Source organism: Agelaius phoeniceus, chromosome 15 (assembly GCF_051311805.1).
Source record: "Agelaius phoeniceus isolate bAgePho1 chromosome 15, bAgePho1.hap1, whole genome shotgun sequence".
NCBI classification, from domain to species: Eukaryota; Metazoa; Chordata; class Aves; order Passeriformes; family Icteridae; genus Agelaius; species Agelaius phoeniceus.
Window position 1 is genome coordinate 14,155,540 of NC_135279.1, and position 16,426 is coordinate 14,171,965.

Here is a 16,426-nt window from a genome sequence, read left to right on the forward strand (position 1 = left end):
CAAGGTCCAGGGTCAGATTACTGGGGTCAATGGCCAGGCACAGGCATGGCTGTTGCTCTGGCCAGGCCCCAGCAGTGGAACTTCAACCCACTCTCCAGCAGGGATGACCAGGGCCTCCCTGCCAGGGTACACAGCAGCCACTGCCCCACAGGTGCTCTCTAAGCTGTCCCCAAGCCCATGGAGGGAAGCCCCATCGTGCAGGGGATGGAGGAGTGCAATAATGACACTCATTTTCTCTTTGGAGGCAGCAGCAGGATGCCCATCTGTCACAGGCAGAGCAGCAGCTGGGCTGGCAGGGACATTGCCCAGCTGCTGCTCCAACCAGCCTCCCCCCCAGGATGCCCAGAGCTTTAGCTGGGTGACAGTGAGGGACGTACCTGGAAGAGCCTGTTGCACTCCATTATCATGTGGGCCAAGCCCTGCGTTGCTGCCAGGTTCTCATTCAGCTCCCTCTGGTCTGGCTTCCCCAGGCTGCACTTCCTCTGGCTGGATCTAGGAGAGGGGAAGGTGAGAGGAAGGCTGAGTGAGCAAACTGCTGGGAACCACACAAAACACACTGCACTGTGCCATGCAGGGCTCATGCAATGTGGCCACTGAAGGTCAATTCCCTCCCAGCACATCCCAAAGGTGCCCAGGGCACTACTGACCAGTAGTAATGGGCACCCAAGAAAGACAAGTCAAGGAATTTATTCCCCAAACACATCATCACACACTTGGCCAAGAACAACAATGACCCCAAGCTTATTTGCATCAATATCAAGCTCCTTTGATATCTGCAAAGCCCACGTAGAACCTTTTAAATCCTTTGGCCCAAACCACACCCAACACATTTCAAAACTAGTCCCCTCTTTTAATTCATGCTAGTGGTATTACATCATTAGTCCTGGCTTCTGAAACTTTTATCTATGTACATTCCTGCCAAAGGGCTTGAAAATTGGGTGGAAGATAATAGTCCTGAGTGCTGCTCCTCAGAGTCAGACCTGTCAGCTGGAACCCTTTGAAGTGGGAACCCTGCACCAAGGCATTAATGCACAGTTACAGCAGAGCTACAGCTTCAAAGCATCCTGCCTTCTAAACACTGACAACAAAGAGAAAACCCCATTGCTATCTTTGGTGCTAACATTTGAGAGCAGCGTTGATGTAAAGCAAAGAGGAGCAAGTCCCAGAGTGTGGCTCCCAGGAGCTCAGACAGCCCAGCAATGCAGCAGGACCTGCTGCCACCACTGCATCCCCTCCCCAGGTGCCCCTCAGTGGCTCCCCTGTGTGCCAGCTCAGCACAGGCATGCCTGAGGCATTTTCTGATGCTTTGTGACATTGAAAAGAAAATCCTCAGTGTTTTCTTTCCCAGAGCTTGCAAGATGCCAACAGCACATCTGACAGCTTTGCTTTGGGACAGTCCTCCCCGTAGGTCCCCAGGTGAGGTGCTCAGCTTGCTATGCTGCTGGGGGCACGATGCTTCCTGCACAGCCAGCTGAGCTCTCCTGCCCTGGCCTGGCTGTCCACAGCCCAGGAGCACCAGCAGAGCAAACAGCCCTGCCTCAGGAGGCCAGATAAGGCATGAATGCTCTCAGAGATTATTTGTCTACTTTGGCCCAAGGGCACCTTCCTCCCTGCACGTACAGACAGGGGGTGTTATGCAACCCAGATACTTTTACTTATTAAGATAAATTTACAGAATCCCCTGGCTCAATTTGGCAGGAATGATCCCCTTATCACCCAGCAGAACCAGCTGCCTCAATCTGCCAGGTATCTGCAGGTCCTTGAGGCCACACCTGGGCTCAGATGGCCAGTGCAGGAGCACATTTCCAATGGCCAGCACCACTTAAATGCTAGCAGTGAGGCACATGCTGGGCTCCTGGGCAGCCAGGGGTGGGACACACACACACAGACTGGTCAGGAGCACAGCAATGGGGCCTGAGCACAGCCCTCTGCACTGGGCAGTGAGTGACCACATTGCTCCATGCACTGCAGGCGGCTCCTGCTGCTCCTCAGCAACCAGATTTAAGGCAAACCCATGGCACACACAGTCTATTTGCCCCTCAAAATCAGACACTGAGCCTAGGCCAGCTACAGAAAGCACTGCTCCAGCAAGAGCACTGTGGACAGCAGCAGTGCCAATACCTGGTGGAGGAGGAGGAACTGTCCCGCCTCAGGGTGTTGAGGTGAAACAAAGAAGGTGCCAGACAGACAGCAATGTTGGTTGGGGTCATCTGGTTTTCCTCAACAAAAGCCACCACATCTCGCAGGAAGAACAGGAGGATTTTCAAAGCTTCTCTGTTTTCCTTTGGGAGAAGGAGAATAGCAGCCTGGACAGCCTGAAACTGCTCGTCCTTTGGCACATCTGAAAATACAAACCGTGACAAAAATCCTGCAAACACAAACCATGACAAAAATCCTGCAAACACAAACCATGACAAAAATCCTGCAAACACAATGGCAAAAACCCCTCGTGACCTGCAGAAGGAGCATCCATCAGCAGGGTCCCAAGCAGGGCCCTGAGCCTGTAGGTTCATCCATGTCCTTGTCCCAGGCTCACAGCAGACAAGGAAAGGCCATTATCCCATCAAACATGAACCATTTCTCCTGCTGCCTGTCAGCTGCATGTTCACACCCAGGGATGCTGCTGCCTGACTTGCAATTTATCTTGAACACCATGCTAATGAACACATCCTGAACTGAGTTACAATCCAAATAAGCACCTGTCTCCCCATAAAATATTTCTCTGCAGTGGTACTTTGGAGCTGCTCTACTGTCTTTTCCTTTCAGCTTCAAGCACGAAGAGAACAGATGCTCTGAGATAATTCAGAGTCCAGTGTTTTGCCAACAGATTTTAATTCACACTAAGCCCCACTGAGAGTGTCTGGCCAAACAGCTCTGGCAGGAGGGTGGGTCTGGTTCATCCTACCATGCATCCCCAGCACAAGGATTTCTCCTATAAACAAACACCACTGCAAAGGGCAGAAGATCACTTCTCCTTCTCTTCAGATAGAAGCACATACATAGAACACACAAAACACACTTCCTGGTGAAAGCAGCACCAAAATCTCCAAAAGAGTAATTTAATCTGTGCCCTTGCTCCAGAAGATGGGGGAGTGGGGTGAATAGAATTTGGGCATTTGCTGTTTCTCTCCCAAAACAAGAGACAGGAGGTAGACAGTGGCCAGATTACAGTAATAGGAAGAAATCTTTTGGACATGGGAATTGTAGACCTCCTTACCAAGGAGGATTTGTGAATGCAAGAAGAAAACTCATTTCAAACAAATAAGTAATTTTCAGACAAAATCTTAAAACCTTGGCAGGTGATGAAATAAAACCCAACAGAACTTCCATGAACCTACACTGTACACAGAACAGCAGCTGCTCAGTGACTTAGGTCAATGAAAGCCACATGGGTTAGGCTGCAATACCAGTCCTCTCAGAAACCTCACAATTTGTCTTTCAAAACCTTTTCTCAGAAGCAGAAGAAACTTGTCTGTCCCAACAACATTATTAGCCCTACTTCAAGCTCCTTCCCCAGTCCATCTGCTTTTTCAAAGTGAACTCCTTGAGGGCAAAGTGCTGGAAATAGAACCTGTTTAAACTGTATTAAATGCAATATTTCAGCTTTGTGTTTCCTTGGTTTCTGGGTTGAGTCTCAAGGACAGTAACAGTGTGAGCACAGGCAGAAAGCTGCTGGCATTTCCCAGCTGTTTCACAACAACTGTTCTTGGGCACCTTAATAAAGAAATATATCAATATATCAGGTCATCTTGCTCAAGGAGATATGCCATGCCATGAACAAGGGGACCAGGTTATTTCTTAATTTTGCATGAGGAAATTACTGTTTAAAAGCACAGTTTAGAGGGGCTGCTGCAGCATTTCCTTACCCTTATCCTTGAGGGAAGAGAAACAGCTGGTTCATAGGATGGAGAAGGGAAGCTCCCAGGTCCAGAGCCACAGGAACTCATCAAAAATGTCCTGCCTGACCTGTCCCCTCTGACTGCAGGGGACTTGGCACTAGTCCTGTCTGGCCACTGCCTCCTACAGCTGAATATTAAGATATCCAAGGCACTGGAAAACGTCAGTCTTAGGTATAGGGGACAGGAAAGAAGATGACATATGGACTCTATAATTCAGAAGGCTAATTCTTTTTTATGAAGAAACCCATTGCTTTTTTTTTTTATATACCCTAGTTCACCACAGGTGGACTCGATTGGTCCTTTAATTAAAACACCATCCCCATTGGTTAATTAAGAAACCACCCTTTGGTAAACAAATCTCCATAACCCATCCCACATGTTCACAACAGCAGGTGCAGCAAGTTAGGATAAGAATTGTTTCTCATTCTTTTCTCTGCTCTTCTCACAGCCTTTTCCAGGAGAGTGCCTGGGAAAGTTGTGTGTTATTCCCTGTGACCAGAGAGCTGCCAGCCCAGGGAAGTGCCAGCTTTGGGTACCTACACTGGTAGATGTGCAGGAAGGATTCACAGAGCCTGCTGGTGAAGATGGGCTCGGGGAGGTCTCGGAAATACTGCTTCACCATATCTGCCACGTCAAACGCCGACTGCCCCTCGTAACAGACGTTGTGTGGGCTGGTTTCATTCATTTCTCTCAAAGACAGGATCCTGGATTTAACGCCGGATTTTCGGAACAGGCCAACCTGTGGGTAAAAGAAATTATTAGAGACAAAGAGAGGAGTCACTGGGAATCAAAATTTTGACAAATAAGTGATCCTTCACCTTTCTTCTCATAGCAAATATCCTGCGGCATTGATAGTGGGATTGAACACCAAAGTACTTTTGTATCATTGATTGAACACCAAAATATTTTCGTATCATTAGAAGCCACATGGACATTTCTCTGAGGCAAGCCGTGCCTGGTACCCACAGAATCAGCTGTGACATACTAATTTTCATCTTTGTTTGGCTTTTATTTCATACAAAATTAGTCATTTTGCCTTTTAAAATCACTGCCATTGACATATGTCCGTTCTCTTGGGCAGGCTGTGGTCACACATGGCAACTCTAAGTTTCAAATTCAACAATGTGTGTCCACCAAACACAAACATACATCAGGTGCTGGCTTACACAAATTGACTGTGAGATCCACAAGGCTCCTTGTAACACCTGATATACCTAATTCTTCTACAGGCTGGCAAAGGCCAGATGCCATTTTGAGGGAAATTTTGGTGTTCTTTTTAGTGTGATTGTCAACTCAGCGAGATTTAGGAGTTTCCCGTGAGCTCAACCCACCAAAACTTCTGGTGAGAGTTTTACTCTGTGCCACTGAGTCAGTATTTACACTCTCTGGTTTATTTATATGAACTAAATGGATACCATAACCTCAAAATGAAAATCACTTGCATTGTCACTTCACAGCAGTGAAGTCACGCACTTTTGCACTTTGGCATCATATAACACATCTAGACAATGGCAAGCACAGGAAGAAAAGTCCTGTCTTTAACTAATACATCTCACGTCACAAGGTCTTAATTTCTGCAGCTATGCTGTGAAAATACCATACACAGCATCTTCCCACCTTCCTCTGCCATCTCCACTCGGGATAAATACACAGCTGAACTCCAGAAAAAGTTGTAACAGGCACTGCTGTAATGTTTTCTCTCTGCTTAGTGGTGCCTTTCAGCTGAAACAAGACTAATTCTCACATTAGCTCTGGCACTACCAGCAGCCACAGAACAGAGGGAACAATGACATTGTCTGGCAGATTTGCCTCCCTGGGGAGCAGAGACATGAGACCTCCCCAGGCAAAGACAGCCTGGCTGCCTGCACCAGGGGGGTTTCACTGAGGGAAGGCACAAAAACACAGCACAGGGCTAAAGGCATTCCCAGAGGGGATCAGCTCTGCCATTTCTGCTCAGAGCTACACCCTTCTGCCTATGCAGAGCCTTAGGGGTAAAAAAGTCCTTCACAAAAGTATAAAAGAGAGTCTGCTGCCCTGGAGCAGATCTGCTCATGGCCCAGAGCTCCTCTGGGCTGCCTTGAGTTCATACCTGGTCAAGAAAGTGGCTTCTCAGGTACTCCAGGGCTTGCAGGATGCCATTGGGCAGGGGGTGGCTTGTTCTCTGCACGTTCAGCAGTAAAGGAACCCCAAACACATTTTTGTCCTTGTAGTCTGAGGCTTTTGGTTTTTTAATGAACTTTGGTATGGTCCTGGAAATGAAAACCAGTAGATGCAGCTTACTGGGTGTCCAGCACATTGCACCTGCTGCTGTACACTCATCAGAAAGGGCTGAGCTGCTCCTTGTCACAGCCCCAAATACACACAGCACCAGGAGGGAGAGAAAATCAGCAAAGGAAATTACAGGGATGACTTCCTCATTTCATTGCTGAAATTAACTTTAATAAAGCGTCCTCATGGGAAATACATTCCATAGGACTGCAGGGTTTTTTCATTCTTTCTATAGTCAAGTACCAGCTCCCTGTCACAAAATGTATGTAAGACCTCTGAGTGTCTGAATTTGTCACTGGTTTAGCTCAAACAGACACTCAGTGCTGAAGGGCTGGATTCTCACCTCAGGTCACACAGTCCCTGGGATGGTCCCCTGAAAAAGCCCTGCAATTGGGCAAATTTAAAGAGAAACTGTGATGTGCCTTAAAATCAGTAACAGCAGCGAGGGGGCAAAGTACAGCCCACAGCAGAGGAAATCCTGGAGCCGTGGAAATAACCACAAAGCTGCTGGCAATTTAATAGGATGAAATTCTTCATCCTGAACATGTGCAATGTAGGCAGACAAGGAAATTCACATGCTTACATCAACTCCTCTCTTTCCAGCTCAGGTTGTTTTAATATCACACAACTTACCAGTTCCAGCCCTGCTTACTGGAAGGGGAATATCTGTCCATTAAAGCTGTGAGCTTCAGCAATGCCAGCTTTTGTGTGCGGGCCAGCTGGGCAGCTGACTGGCCATCAGTCTGCAGGGAAAGGCTTTCCAGGTTCTCTTCCACACACCAGTGCTGCTTCCCGTGCCTATGGGACAAATATTGCTCAACCTCAGGACCATTTCCACCATCCCTGTTTCCTACCTGCATCTGTGAAGCACCTGTCTCTAAATGACCTGCAGTTTTTGTACTTAAACAAGGTACTTCCCACCCAGGAGGGGCTCTGGCAATACAAACTGTTTCCCTGCTTCCAGTGCCTGAGTGCTCATGCAGATTATGAGTGTCCTACCTCCAGCAAAGGTCAGACATTGGTACCTGTGGAGCAGTACCTGCCACCAGCAGGGCAGACCCTGCTACCTAGGACAGACTTTGTTTTAGCAAACCAATTCTACTTTGAGTGGACAGAATCAAAGGCAAACCCAAGGATGGCTGACCTGTTGCTGTTTTTAGAGTCTGTGATGTATGCCAGGTCTGCAGAACCAATCTCCTTGCCCAGGCCACAGCTGCTCTGTCCCCCAGCCTCCCCTGCTGCCTTATCTTCTGAGCCCTCTGTTTCAGCAGAGCTTTCTTTAGGGGAAGGGGGACACAAAGAGGCCAAGTCACTGGCAAAGTCAGAATCCCCATCATCTGAGAACTTCTCTGTCCACTGATCAACCAGCTTTTTGAGGCCATTGACATCTGCAATGACACTGTTCAGCTCTGAGAAAACGTCGTCGTCGCCGAGCTGCTCCAGGCCCTGCAGCTCGGGGCTGGGCATGTTGTCATACACACTCAGCCTCTGATCCCTGCCCAGCACGGGGCTCCTGGCACCCCTGGAACTGCTCCTGCTCCTCCTGCACCCGTGGAAGCTCCCAGTTCTCCAGCTGACAGAAGAGCTGTCTGCAGACAGGGAGCTATCTGTGAGCACTGTGGGGAAAGTGCCAGGTTTATGGCCTTGTGGTATTTGAAACATCTGGCTCTTTTGTAAAGTCGCGTCATTTTTTAGGTTTTGCTGGGATAGATCATTCCCCAGCAGCAGCTTGCTGGTGTCCATGTGCTCTGCATGCATCCTCCTTCCTTCACAGGGGCTGCCTGGTTTTATAGGAGGGCTTGCAGAGCTCCCTGTGCTGCTGTTTACAGACTGATTGCTGCTCTTGCAGCTCTGGGGAGAAAAGGAAGAATTGTTCTTTGTTCGGATGCCAGAGAGGTCAGAAATATTTACACAGTTCAGCATCTTCATCTTTTCTTCATTAAGTCCTTCCAGAAGAACAGGTTCACTTATTATGGGTTTGGCCTTTGACTGACCACTCCTTAAATTGCAGCTCCTTAAGTGCAGCTTCTCCATTTTCTTTAGAAGGCTCTTCCTCTTTTTAGATGGTGACTTATCCAAAAGCTTCTCCTCACTGGTGATATTTAAAAATTCACTGGGGGGAGTAGAACAACTAAAAGCTGAGTCCAGTGAAGGTACCTTAACTGAGGAACATCTTGAGGAGCTCGTGCTGGTTTCCACATCTTCGAAAGGTTTTTGGGAGTTAACAATGTCACTGTCAGCACTGCTGGTGCTGTGAATTGAGGACACATCGTGCTTCTCACTGTGATCCAGACAGACACTGTCCTCATTATTGATGATCTTCACCCCTGGAGTGCCTGGAGCTCCAGCCCCCTGCTCTGCTGGGAAAGCTGCCAGGCTCCCGATGCAAGACCAGCGCTGGCTGCACCTCTCGTAAGCCCATCTGTCACTGATTGCACAGGGCTCTTCATCCTCAGAGTCATCACTCTTGGAAGGAGAAAAAAAACAACACCAGTTCAAGGGCAGAGTTTGGCAAATTTTAAATTACAAAAGGCAGTTTAAGATAAAAAGTAGACTTTAATTTGCTGCCGACTTCCGAAACCCCCACGACCAACACAGGGAAATGTGACCACTCAGACACTGAAGATCTGCCCTAAGTTAGTTGAAAAACATGCTGACAAATGATGCCCAAGCATGCTGACAAATGTGGGAAGCTGATCACAGGAAAAAGTGACAGATTTGTTCTGAGGGTGAAAAATCCTGTTTTGTGGCAAATCCAAGGGTTTTGAAAGATGATTGTATTGGGTTTACACTGCCTTTCCTAAAGTCAAACAAATCAAGCACCTCTGTGACCAAAACTCATCCATTTTCAGGTAAAGAAGTGTTTAGCTGTGGGACTGTGGCAGCATCAGTATCTGTGCACCCTTTTGGAGCCCTCAGCCTCCCTTGCCCCCTGCACCAGGTGCCCTTTGCTGGATTGTCCCCCCTCTGAGGGAGCACTGGGACAGTGGAATGTTGGAGAGATGGGAGCCACCTGTCTCCTCTCTCTGGGCTCTCCTGCCCCATTCTGCCCCAAGAGAGAGCAGAACTCTCCAAAACCCAGACATTTTTCCAGAATTTGGCATTATTTTCTCCTAGTCCTTCAGTTAATCCACGGTGGCTCAGAGGCTTGGCAGAGCTGGTGCTGCCAGCCAAGCTGTGGCCACCACTCTGATTTAGCTGCAGTGGCAGAGCACAAAGACAGCACAGCTAAAACCCACCCAGTTTGGATGGGCTGAGCATTTGGATTGCCCTTTGAATTTCTTTGTGTAGTTAACAGGAGTGAAATTTCACTTTCAGCACTTAAATAAGGTGGGAAACGACTTAGGAAAGCAATGATAGCCATGCTGAGATGGGGCTTTGGGGCAACTTCTCCTCCTCCCAGTGAATTTTTGGACAGTAATGTGTGTCAAGTCAAATTTTAAAAGTGTTTCAAAAGTCACCCCTAACCTACCTTGCAAAGTTTCAAACATTATGATGTAGCAGCAATCTCCATCCCTATGTTTTCTCAACATGACATGCAAATAGCAGAGCTTTGTGGGGTGGAATAGAAAGTTCAGGAATTGCTAATCCTTCATGCACTTTTGAACCCAGGTGTTTGACAGAACAGCTCAACACATCTTTAATTAGAACAGGAACTGTATGTTACAGACATACCCGTTTCCTGTCACGGCTTATTTCCACTTTCATTGATGCATACTTGTTCAATGTGTTCAACCTTCTAGGGTTTGAGAAAAAACACAGGAGTTTTACATTTCAACTATTTTATTGCTTGAAAACAAACATGCAGCAAACCAGCTGTGATCATTTACCAGGGAGTCTTCACTATTGTCAAAGTGTGACATTCTGTTAGAGGCTCCCATACACTGGCCCCCAAAACCAGCACTAATAACAGCACCATGATGTTCACACTTCCAGTTCTGCCATCTTAAAACTAGAGAAGAAAACCATAATCAATCCTTTAATTTAAAAAAAATCATATTATTAGTGATAATGATTGTGAAGAACTTCATATTGATTTAAGATTTTGAAAATAAACAAACTCTGTGTGGGCTTCTTGAAAAAAAAAAATAAAATCAAGATTTTATCCTGTATCCCTGGAAGGACTGCATTATCTTTAATTTTGATTAAAGCTTGTGGAATCAGTAAGGTCCCCAAACTAGTCAATCACTTAGATGTCAAACAGTAAGTGGCATCAACAGGAGGCACACTGAGAGTGTCCAAGGAACACTCAGGACAGAAGTGACACCAAGAAACAAAATATACCCAAAGCTCTCTAATATCTGCTGTGCTTCAGAGATGGGTGTGTGAACAACTCCTCTTGGTGCTCTGGTGCTGGCAGAGCAGGAGCTCAGGTGACCTGACAGCTCAGAAAAGGACCTGAACACCTCGCCAGGAGAGGAACTTCACAGTGCCCTAAGTGTTAGAAATCATCATTTCTGCTGAAGAAACTCTGCTGAACAATCCTCCTGAGCAGGCTGCAGTAACTGCAGCAGCAACTGAAGCAGGAGCCTCACACTGTCCTGGCTCTGTTCCATGGGGAAATTCCACAGGGCCCTGAGTCTGACCTGGCACTGCCAGTGCAGGTTCACTTGTGTGCTCTGAACAGCTGTGGCAAAGCAATAAGTTCAAACCAGTACCTTTGCTTCTCACCCAAAAAATATTCAGGAAAAAAGAGCAGATCTCATGCAGATAATTTTTTCCTATCTGCTGGAACAGGAGTTGGAGGAAATTCCTGCACTCCATTGCACATGATCCTAGAGAGCAGCCTGCCATGGTTGCAGGGAACTGGTTATTTTTAATCAGCTTGCAGCCATTTCACATCACAAAAAAGATATTTAATGCTCAGTGTAACACCCCTGAGAGCTTGGCTAAAGAGGGAGTGCAGACATGTGCTTACTTTAGCTTTTAATTCCTAAAACAACCAACTTCAGTGGCACTAAACTGTGTGCTGAAGTGATTTCCTTCAGCCACAAATTTGGTGACTTTGTTCCTCTCTGACAAAAGCAGAGGCATGAAAAGATGAGTAACAAGTAACAGAGGGGCTGGGGGTACCAAAGATGATCCATGATTAATGTTTACCTGAACAATGATTCAATTGCATCTCCATCTAAAAACTCATGATCTCTCCTCACAGTTTTTACATCAATGGGAAACTGCATATCTGTGAACAAAGAAGTTGAATCTGAAATCTGAGCTGTAATTGCAAAGACTTTAAGTTTTGCAGCTTATTTATCAGAGGTGAAATGAAACTACTTCTATTTCTATAGCTGTGCATTCATGCAAACATCCTTCCAGCAAGTGAGGATCAGTTCCTTAGGGCAAGTGGGGGAATAAATGCAGAGATCTGCTTGCTGCTGTTGTTACAGGTGGACAAACCCTTCTGCATTTCCAGGAGCTGGCAGTCACTGAGTGCCATAGACAAGAAACACAGAATAACCTTTGGATTTGCTTTGGTTCTCTGCACCTTCTGCAGGATAGAGCAGGGATTGTTTTACATGAGCCTTTGCCATGGTGAGGTGCAATGCAGCACATGAGAAACACTCTCTGAGCTCCAGGGAGCCTGACACATCCTGCTGGGCTGGGAGCTGAAGAGTTCAGTGTTTCAGCTCCTGAGATTTAGCCTGGCACATGAGGGAACCCCTGAGGTCCATATGTATTTTCTTGGCTTATTTTATAAGCTTTATTTTCCTAGCCAGGTCAGGACACTGCATAAGCAGCAAGGTAATGCAGGGGATTCATTTTCCAGAAGCATGGCAATGCACATTTCCAACAAACAGCCTATAGAACACAATCTGCTGTGGGCAGACAGAAAGCATTTCCAGCTTTCATGGAATACAGCTTTCAAACCCAGCTCTACAGGCTTCACTTCAATTTTGCAGTGACTAGGAGAGGGGGGAATGAGAGCAGTTAATGTTCTTTTAACTGTAGTTCTTTGATAAAATCTTTCTTAAAAATAGGTTAGCTTTTGTTATTTTCAATGTTTGTAACAAAAAATGATATTTTAAAGAATTACAGTTTTAAGATATATGCACAAGTGTGGCCTGAAAACTTTTACAAGCTCTCAACAAATCCATGCCTCCTCCCAAGAAATAAGCCCACTTTGTAGTTTTAACAACATGGAAACATGCTGAAATTGCATTTTTGACTGGCTGGCTGCTGCTGAATATTCCTCCTGAACACTTATGATTGCAAGATGATTTTTTCCCAACATTCTGTTTCAAAACACCAATAAAGCAATCTCACTCAGATCACAGGCTGGAGAGCCTCAGAGGAGTTTTGGTTGCAATCAGTGGTTGGAAACATCACTTCCAGCACCCAAGGAAAAAGAGCCTGAAAAAGTGTAAGCAACTAAAAATAACAAAAGCAGAAATTTGACTGAGTTACAGTCTAACAATAGGAAAAGAAAAAGATTTGGTCCTTTAAAGAATTGTACTGAGTCCCTGCTGAGATGTCCCTTCTGCAAGAAAACACACCAGGTCACTACTTTCCTCCAGGCTGGCATGAAGATATAACAGAATTTGGAAGTGCTTCCATCAGAAGTGTCAGGTTTTAAAATATATTATTTATGTGAACAATTCCACTCAAATTCAGTGTCAGCTGCTTGGCAAGTCTTTGTGATCATACCTTCAAACAGCTGAGCATACTGGGGAAATCCAGCAGCTCTCAGCCAGTCGCAGGCTTCTCTGGCTTCAACTTCTGCAATGAGAACACACAGTGGTTCATGGACAGTGCTCAGCAGAGGCAGTGAGAAGCTAATTTCACCTGGCACACTCTCTGAAATCTTGTGTGTTAATGTTTTGTTAGGGTACTGCTAAAAAGGAATAAATCCTTGTCTCCAATGCACATAGCTCTGCAGTACTCATTCATACTATTGAGATAAGCAAATATAGGATTGATGGATTTGAACACACACTTGGGATGTCACACAGGGTGGGTAAATCAGCTGTCCCTGAGCTGGGGGCAGTGGAGCATCTGCAGCCAGTAGAAATGAGTGACCAGAGCAGGGTGTGGGGCTCACATCTGTGCCCTCACATGGCAAAGCCTGCTCATGCATTCCAGCACTGAGAGACAGTGATAAGACACAAACAAATCCTATAAATAAACTCAAAATGCTCTCACAACTTCAATAACACTGGCCACGGCCTAAGCATTCCCAGAACAGGAGTTCTCAGGAGTACCTGTTGCTAGGCTCTATCAATATTTATTTCCTTGCCAACTAGCTCCAGCCCTTGGCAGGCAGTGAGCACAGCAGATGTCAGAACTCGCTGCTCACGCTGTGACAGCTGGGCAAGGCTGTGGCCAGCACTGCTGGAACACTCACACAGGCAGAGCAGAGCCCAGCTCACAGAATCACACACCAGGCTCCTCAAACACAGGCAGGTCAGCATGGCTACGTGCCCCCAGCTCTGATCTCTGAGCACTGGAAGTGTCTGGGGCTGTGGAAGAGGAGAGAATCCCCAAATACATTTCTGCAGGTCTGTGTGCACCCGGTGTGTGCTGCACCAGGCACCAACCTATGAACCTATGAACCAACCTATTCCTTTCTTTGAAAGGAACATTGTTGAGCTACCTTAAAATCCAGCATGCTCAGTAGAGAGAAATGTTTTTAAAGCACCTTAAGGAGTAGCATGATAGGCCAGAGGAACTATTTTCTTTACACATACACTCACAGATTAGGATTCCAGGGCACTTCACATTCATACCTGTTCAAATTCACTGCTTGCTTTGCTCAGGCTTCTCAATTGTAAGTCATCAGTGCAATCAGACACTAACCAAACTTCTTCCAGGATTTTATTTTTCTACTTTAAAACTTAAAATTGTTTCCATTATCACTTAATCAAATTGGACAATGCTGTTCTAACAGAGGCTTCCCTGCACAAAACTGTATGGCTTTTTCATCTGAGAATAAAGTGATACCACAGGAAGACCAGGATATTTTTACACAAAACAGATGGGTGAAACTCTTTTTTCCTACTGCAGAACATAAACTAATTTCTTCTACAACAGCCTATATACACTATGCCTATATTTATTGCTATACTTAGTGCCATCATTTATCATCATCTTTACCACAACACAGCATTTACTGGAGACAATAAAAGACATTTTATTCACAGGTAAAAGAGGAAAAGAAAAGCTATTTGTAGGAAAGAGCCAGGAGGATGACCAGCCTAACACTGAATGTTTTCACCAAGTGATTTTCATGTAGAGAACCCCAGTAGATCCACTCAGCCATCTCAGCTGTGGAGGAAGTGTGGCTGCTGTCCTCATTCAGACCTCAGCCTGAGCACAGCAATCCTGAGCTCAGACAGGGACTCTCGAGGGGCTGAAGCCTCCCCAGCTCCCAGCACATTAAAAGCACAACTCCATTTTTAGACCAAACCAAGCCATGAAAAGTGATGCAAAATAGAAAAGAAAAAACAAGGCAGGAAAATATTGTGCACCTATGAGGCTATTTTCATTGAATATGGCTGAAAATACACACTTACAGTTGGCTTCTTCCATAGAACAAGGACAGAGGAGCTGGGGGAGTTTTCTTTGCTGATGGAAATCTCCAGGCCTTTTAACATACCTTTGCACAATCACAGGGCATGTTTGGATTAGATATTAGGAAGAAATTCCTCCCTGTGAGGGTGGTGAGGCCCTGGCACAGGGTGCCCAGAGCAGCTGTGGCTGCCCCATCCCTGGAAATGTTTAAGGCCAGGCAGGACAGGGCTTGGAGTAACCTGGCCTAGACCAGAGGATGACAATTTTTAACATCTTTTGGGTGCTATCTGCACAACTGAAATAGCAGAGTGACCTAAATGTGCCACCTCCCTCTCCTGAACTGATTTCATAATTAAGCAGATGGGGAAAAAAAATCCTGCAAAACTTAATATTCCTAGTTTAGAGGCTGCCAGCAGCTCCTCCATGCCAAGGCAGCTATTTCCCCACGGGCTAGGGGTGGCAGGTTACTACCAGATGTTTATGAGAAACAACCCAGAGCACACAGCCTGTGCCACCCTTTGGCTGTGCTGTGTCCCACAGGTACATCCTGTGCTGGGGGCTCAGCCCAGTGCCCAGCACAGAGCACTCAGAGCCCTGCCTGTGCCCCAGCCCTGCCCCTTCCCCTGCACCCTCCTCCCTGGAGCCCCAGGGCCTCCACCAGGGCTGGGACACCTCTCCTGCAGCCACTGGGGCTGAGAAGCTGTGTGTCCCATCCTGAGAGCACACTGCACCTCTCCTGCCCCTCTCCTGGGCTGAGAAGCTGTGTGTCCCATCCTGAGAGCACACTGCACCTCTCCTGCCCCTCTCCTGGGCTGAGAAGCTGTGTGTCCCCATCCTGAGAGCACACTGCACCTCTCCTGCAGCCACTGGGGCTGAGAAGCTGTGTGTCCCCATCTGAGAGCACACTGCACCTCTCCTGCAGCCACTGGGGCTGAGAAGCTGTGTGTTCCATCCTGAGAGCACACTGCACCTCTCCTGCCCCTCTCCTGGGCTGAGAAGCTGTGTGTCCCCATCCTGAGAGCACACTGCACCTCTCCTGCCCCTCTCCTGGGCTGAGAAGCTGTATGTCCCCATCTGAGCACTGTCCTGAGTGCAGCCTGCAGGACCCACACTCCTCCCCAGGTACCTGCAAGGCAGGTGCTGCAGTGTGAATTAAATCCCCACCAGAATGAACAGCACTGCTAACCAGTGTTTGCAGCAAAGGAAAGACATCTGTGCTGAGATTTGGGCTCTGTCTCTGGGATGCTCTCCTGACAAGAAGCACTTTCCTGACAATGAGGCAGAGGCAGCAACCCAAACCAGTGACAGCAGAGTATCCAACAGGCCAGGCAGCCTTACTGTGAGGTGAGCAAACTTCAGCTAAAGGAGAACATCAAAGTGTACTTGAAACTTTAACATACTCTAAATAAAATGGGAGAATATCAGTTTCTTTTTGAAAGCACAGCACAGTGAACCTTGCTGCCAGGATGCTGCAAGTGTGACTTTCAGCTGCTGCCAAAGCAGGAGACCTCTTCCATTGCCCAGCTGTGAGCTCCTACTCCTCACTGCCACCCTGAGCTGATGCCAGCAGGTCCTGTCAGCCAAACTGGCAGGAAATGAGTCACTTTTGTTTGGCAAGATGAGATTTAAGAAGTTTTAGCTTTCTGAATTGGCTACCACATGTTCTGATAGGTTCCAGTGGCAGGACAAGGGCAGTGGTGGGTCCAGGCCAGGGAGCTCAGCCTACTGTGAAACCTTTGCCTAAATGTATT

At 46.9% G+C, this 16,426-nt stretch overlaps 1 protein-coding gene across 1 annotated transcript in view; it reads right to left on the bottom strand.

Moving 5' to 3' along the window:
* Nucleotides 1-16,426, bottom strand: part of LOC129126699 (rho GTPase-activating protein 7-like) — a 48,055-nt gene that overhangs the window by 1,843 nt on the left and 29,786 nt on the right. The window contains exons 2-10 of the mRNA XM_077186525.1: nucleotides 12,813-12,884; nucleotides 11,268-11,349; nucleotides 9,843-9,906; nucleotides 7,312-8,633; nucleotides 6,801-6,965; nucleotides 5,989-6,148; nucleotides 4,440-4,638; nucleotides 2,122-2,341; nucleotides 378-492 (exon numbers count right to left, since the gene is read on the bottom strand). Coding sequence (XP_077042640.1) covers nucleotides 378-492; nucleotides 2,122-2,341; nucleotides 4,440-4,638; nucleotides 5,989-6,148; nucleotides 6,801-6,965; nucleotides 7,312-8,633; nucleotides 9,843-9,906; nucleotides 11,268-11,349; nucleotides 12,813-12,884 — 2,399 coding nt within the window. The remainder of the gene's footprint in view (nucleotides 1-377; nucleotides 493-2,121; nucleotides 2,342-4,439; nucleotides 4,639-5,988; nucleotides 6,149-6,800; nucleotides 6,966-7,311; nucleotides 8,634-9,842; nucleotides 9,907-11,267; nucleotides 11,350-12,812; nucleotides 12,885-16,426) is intronic.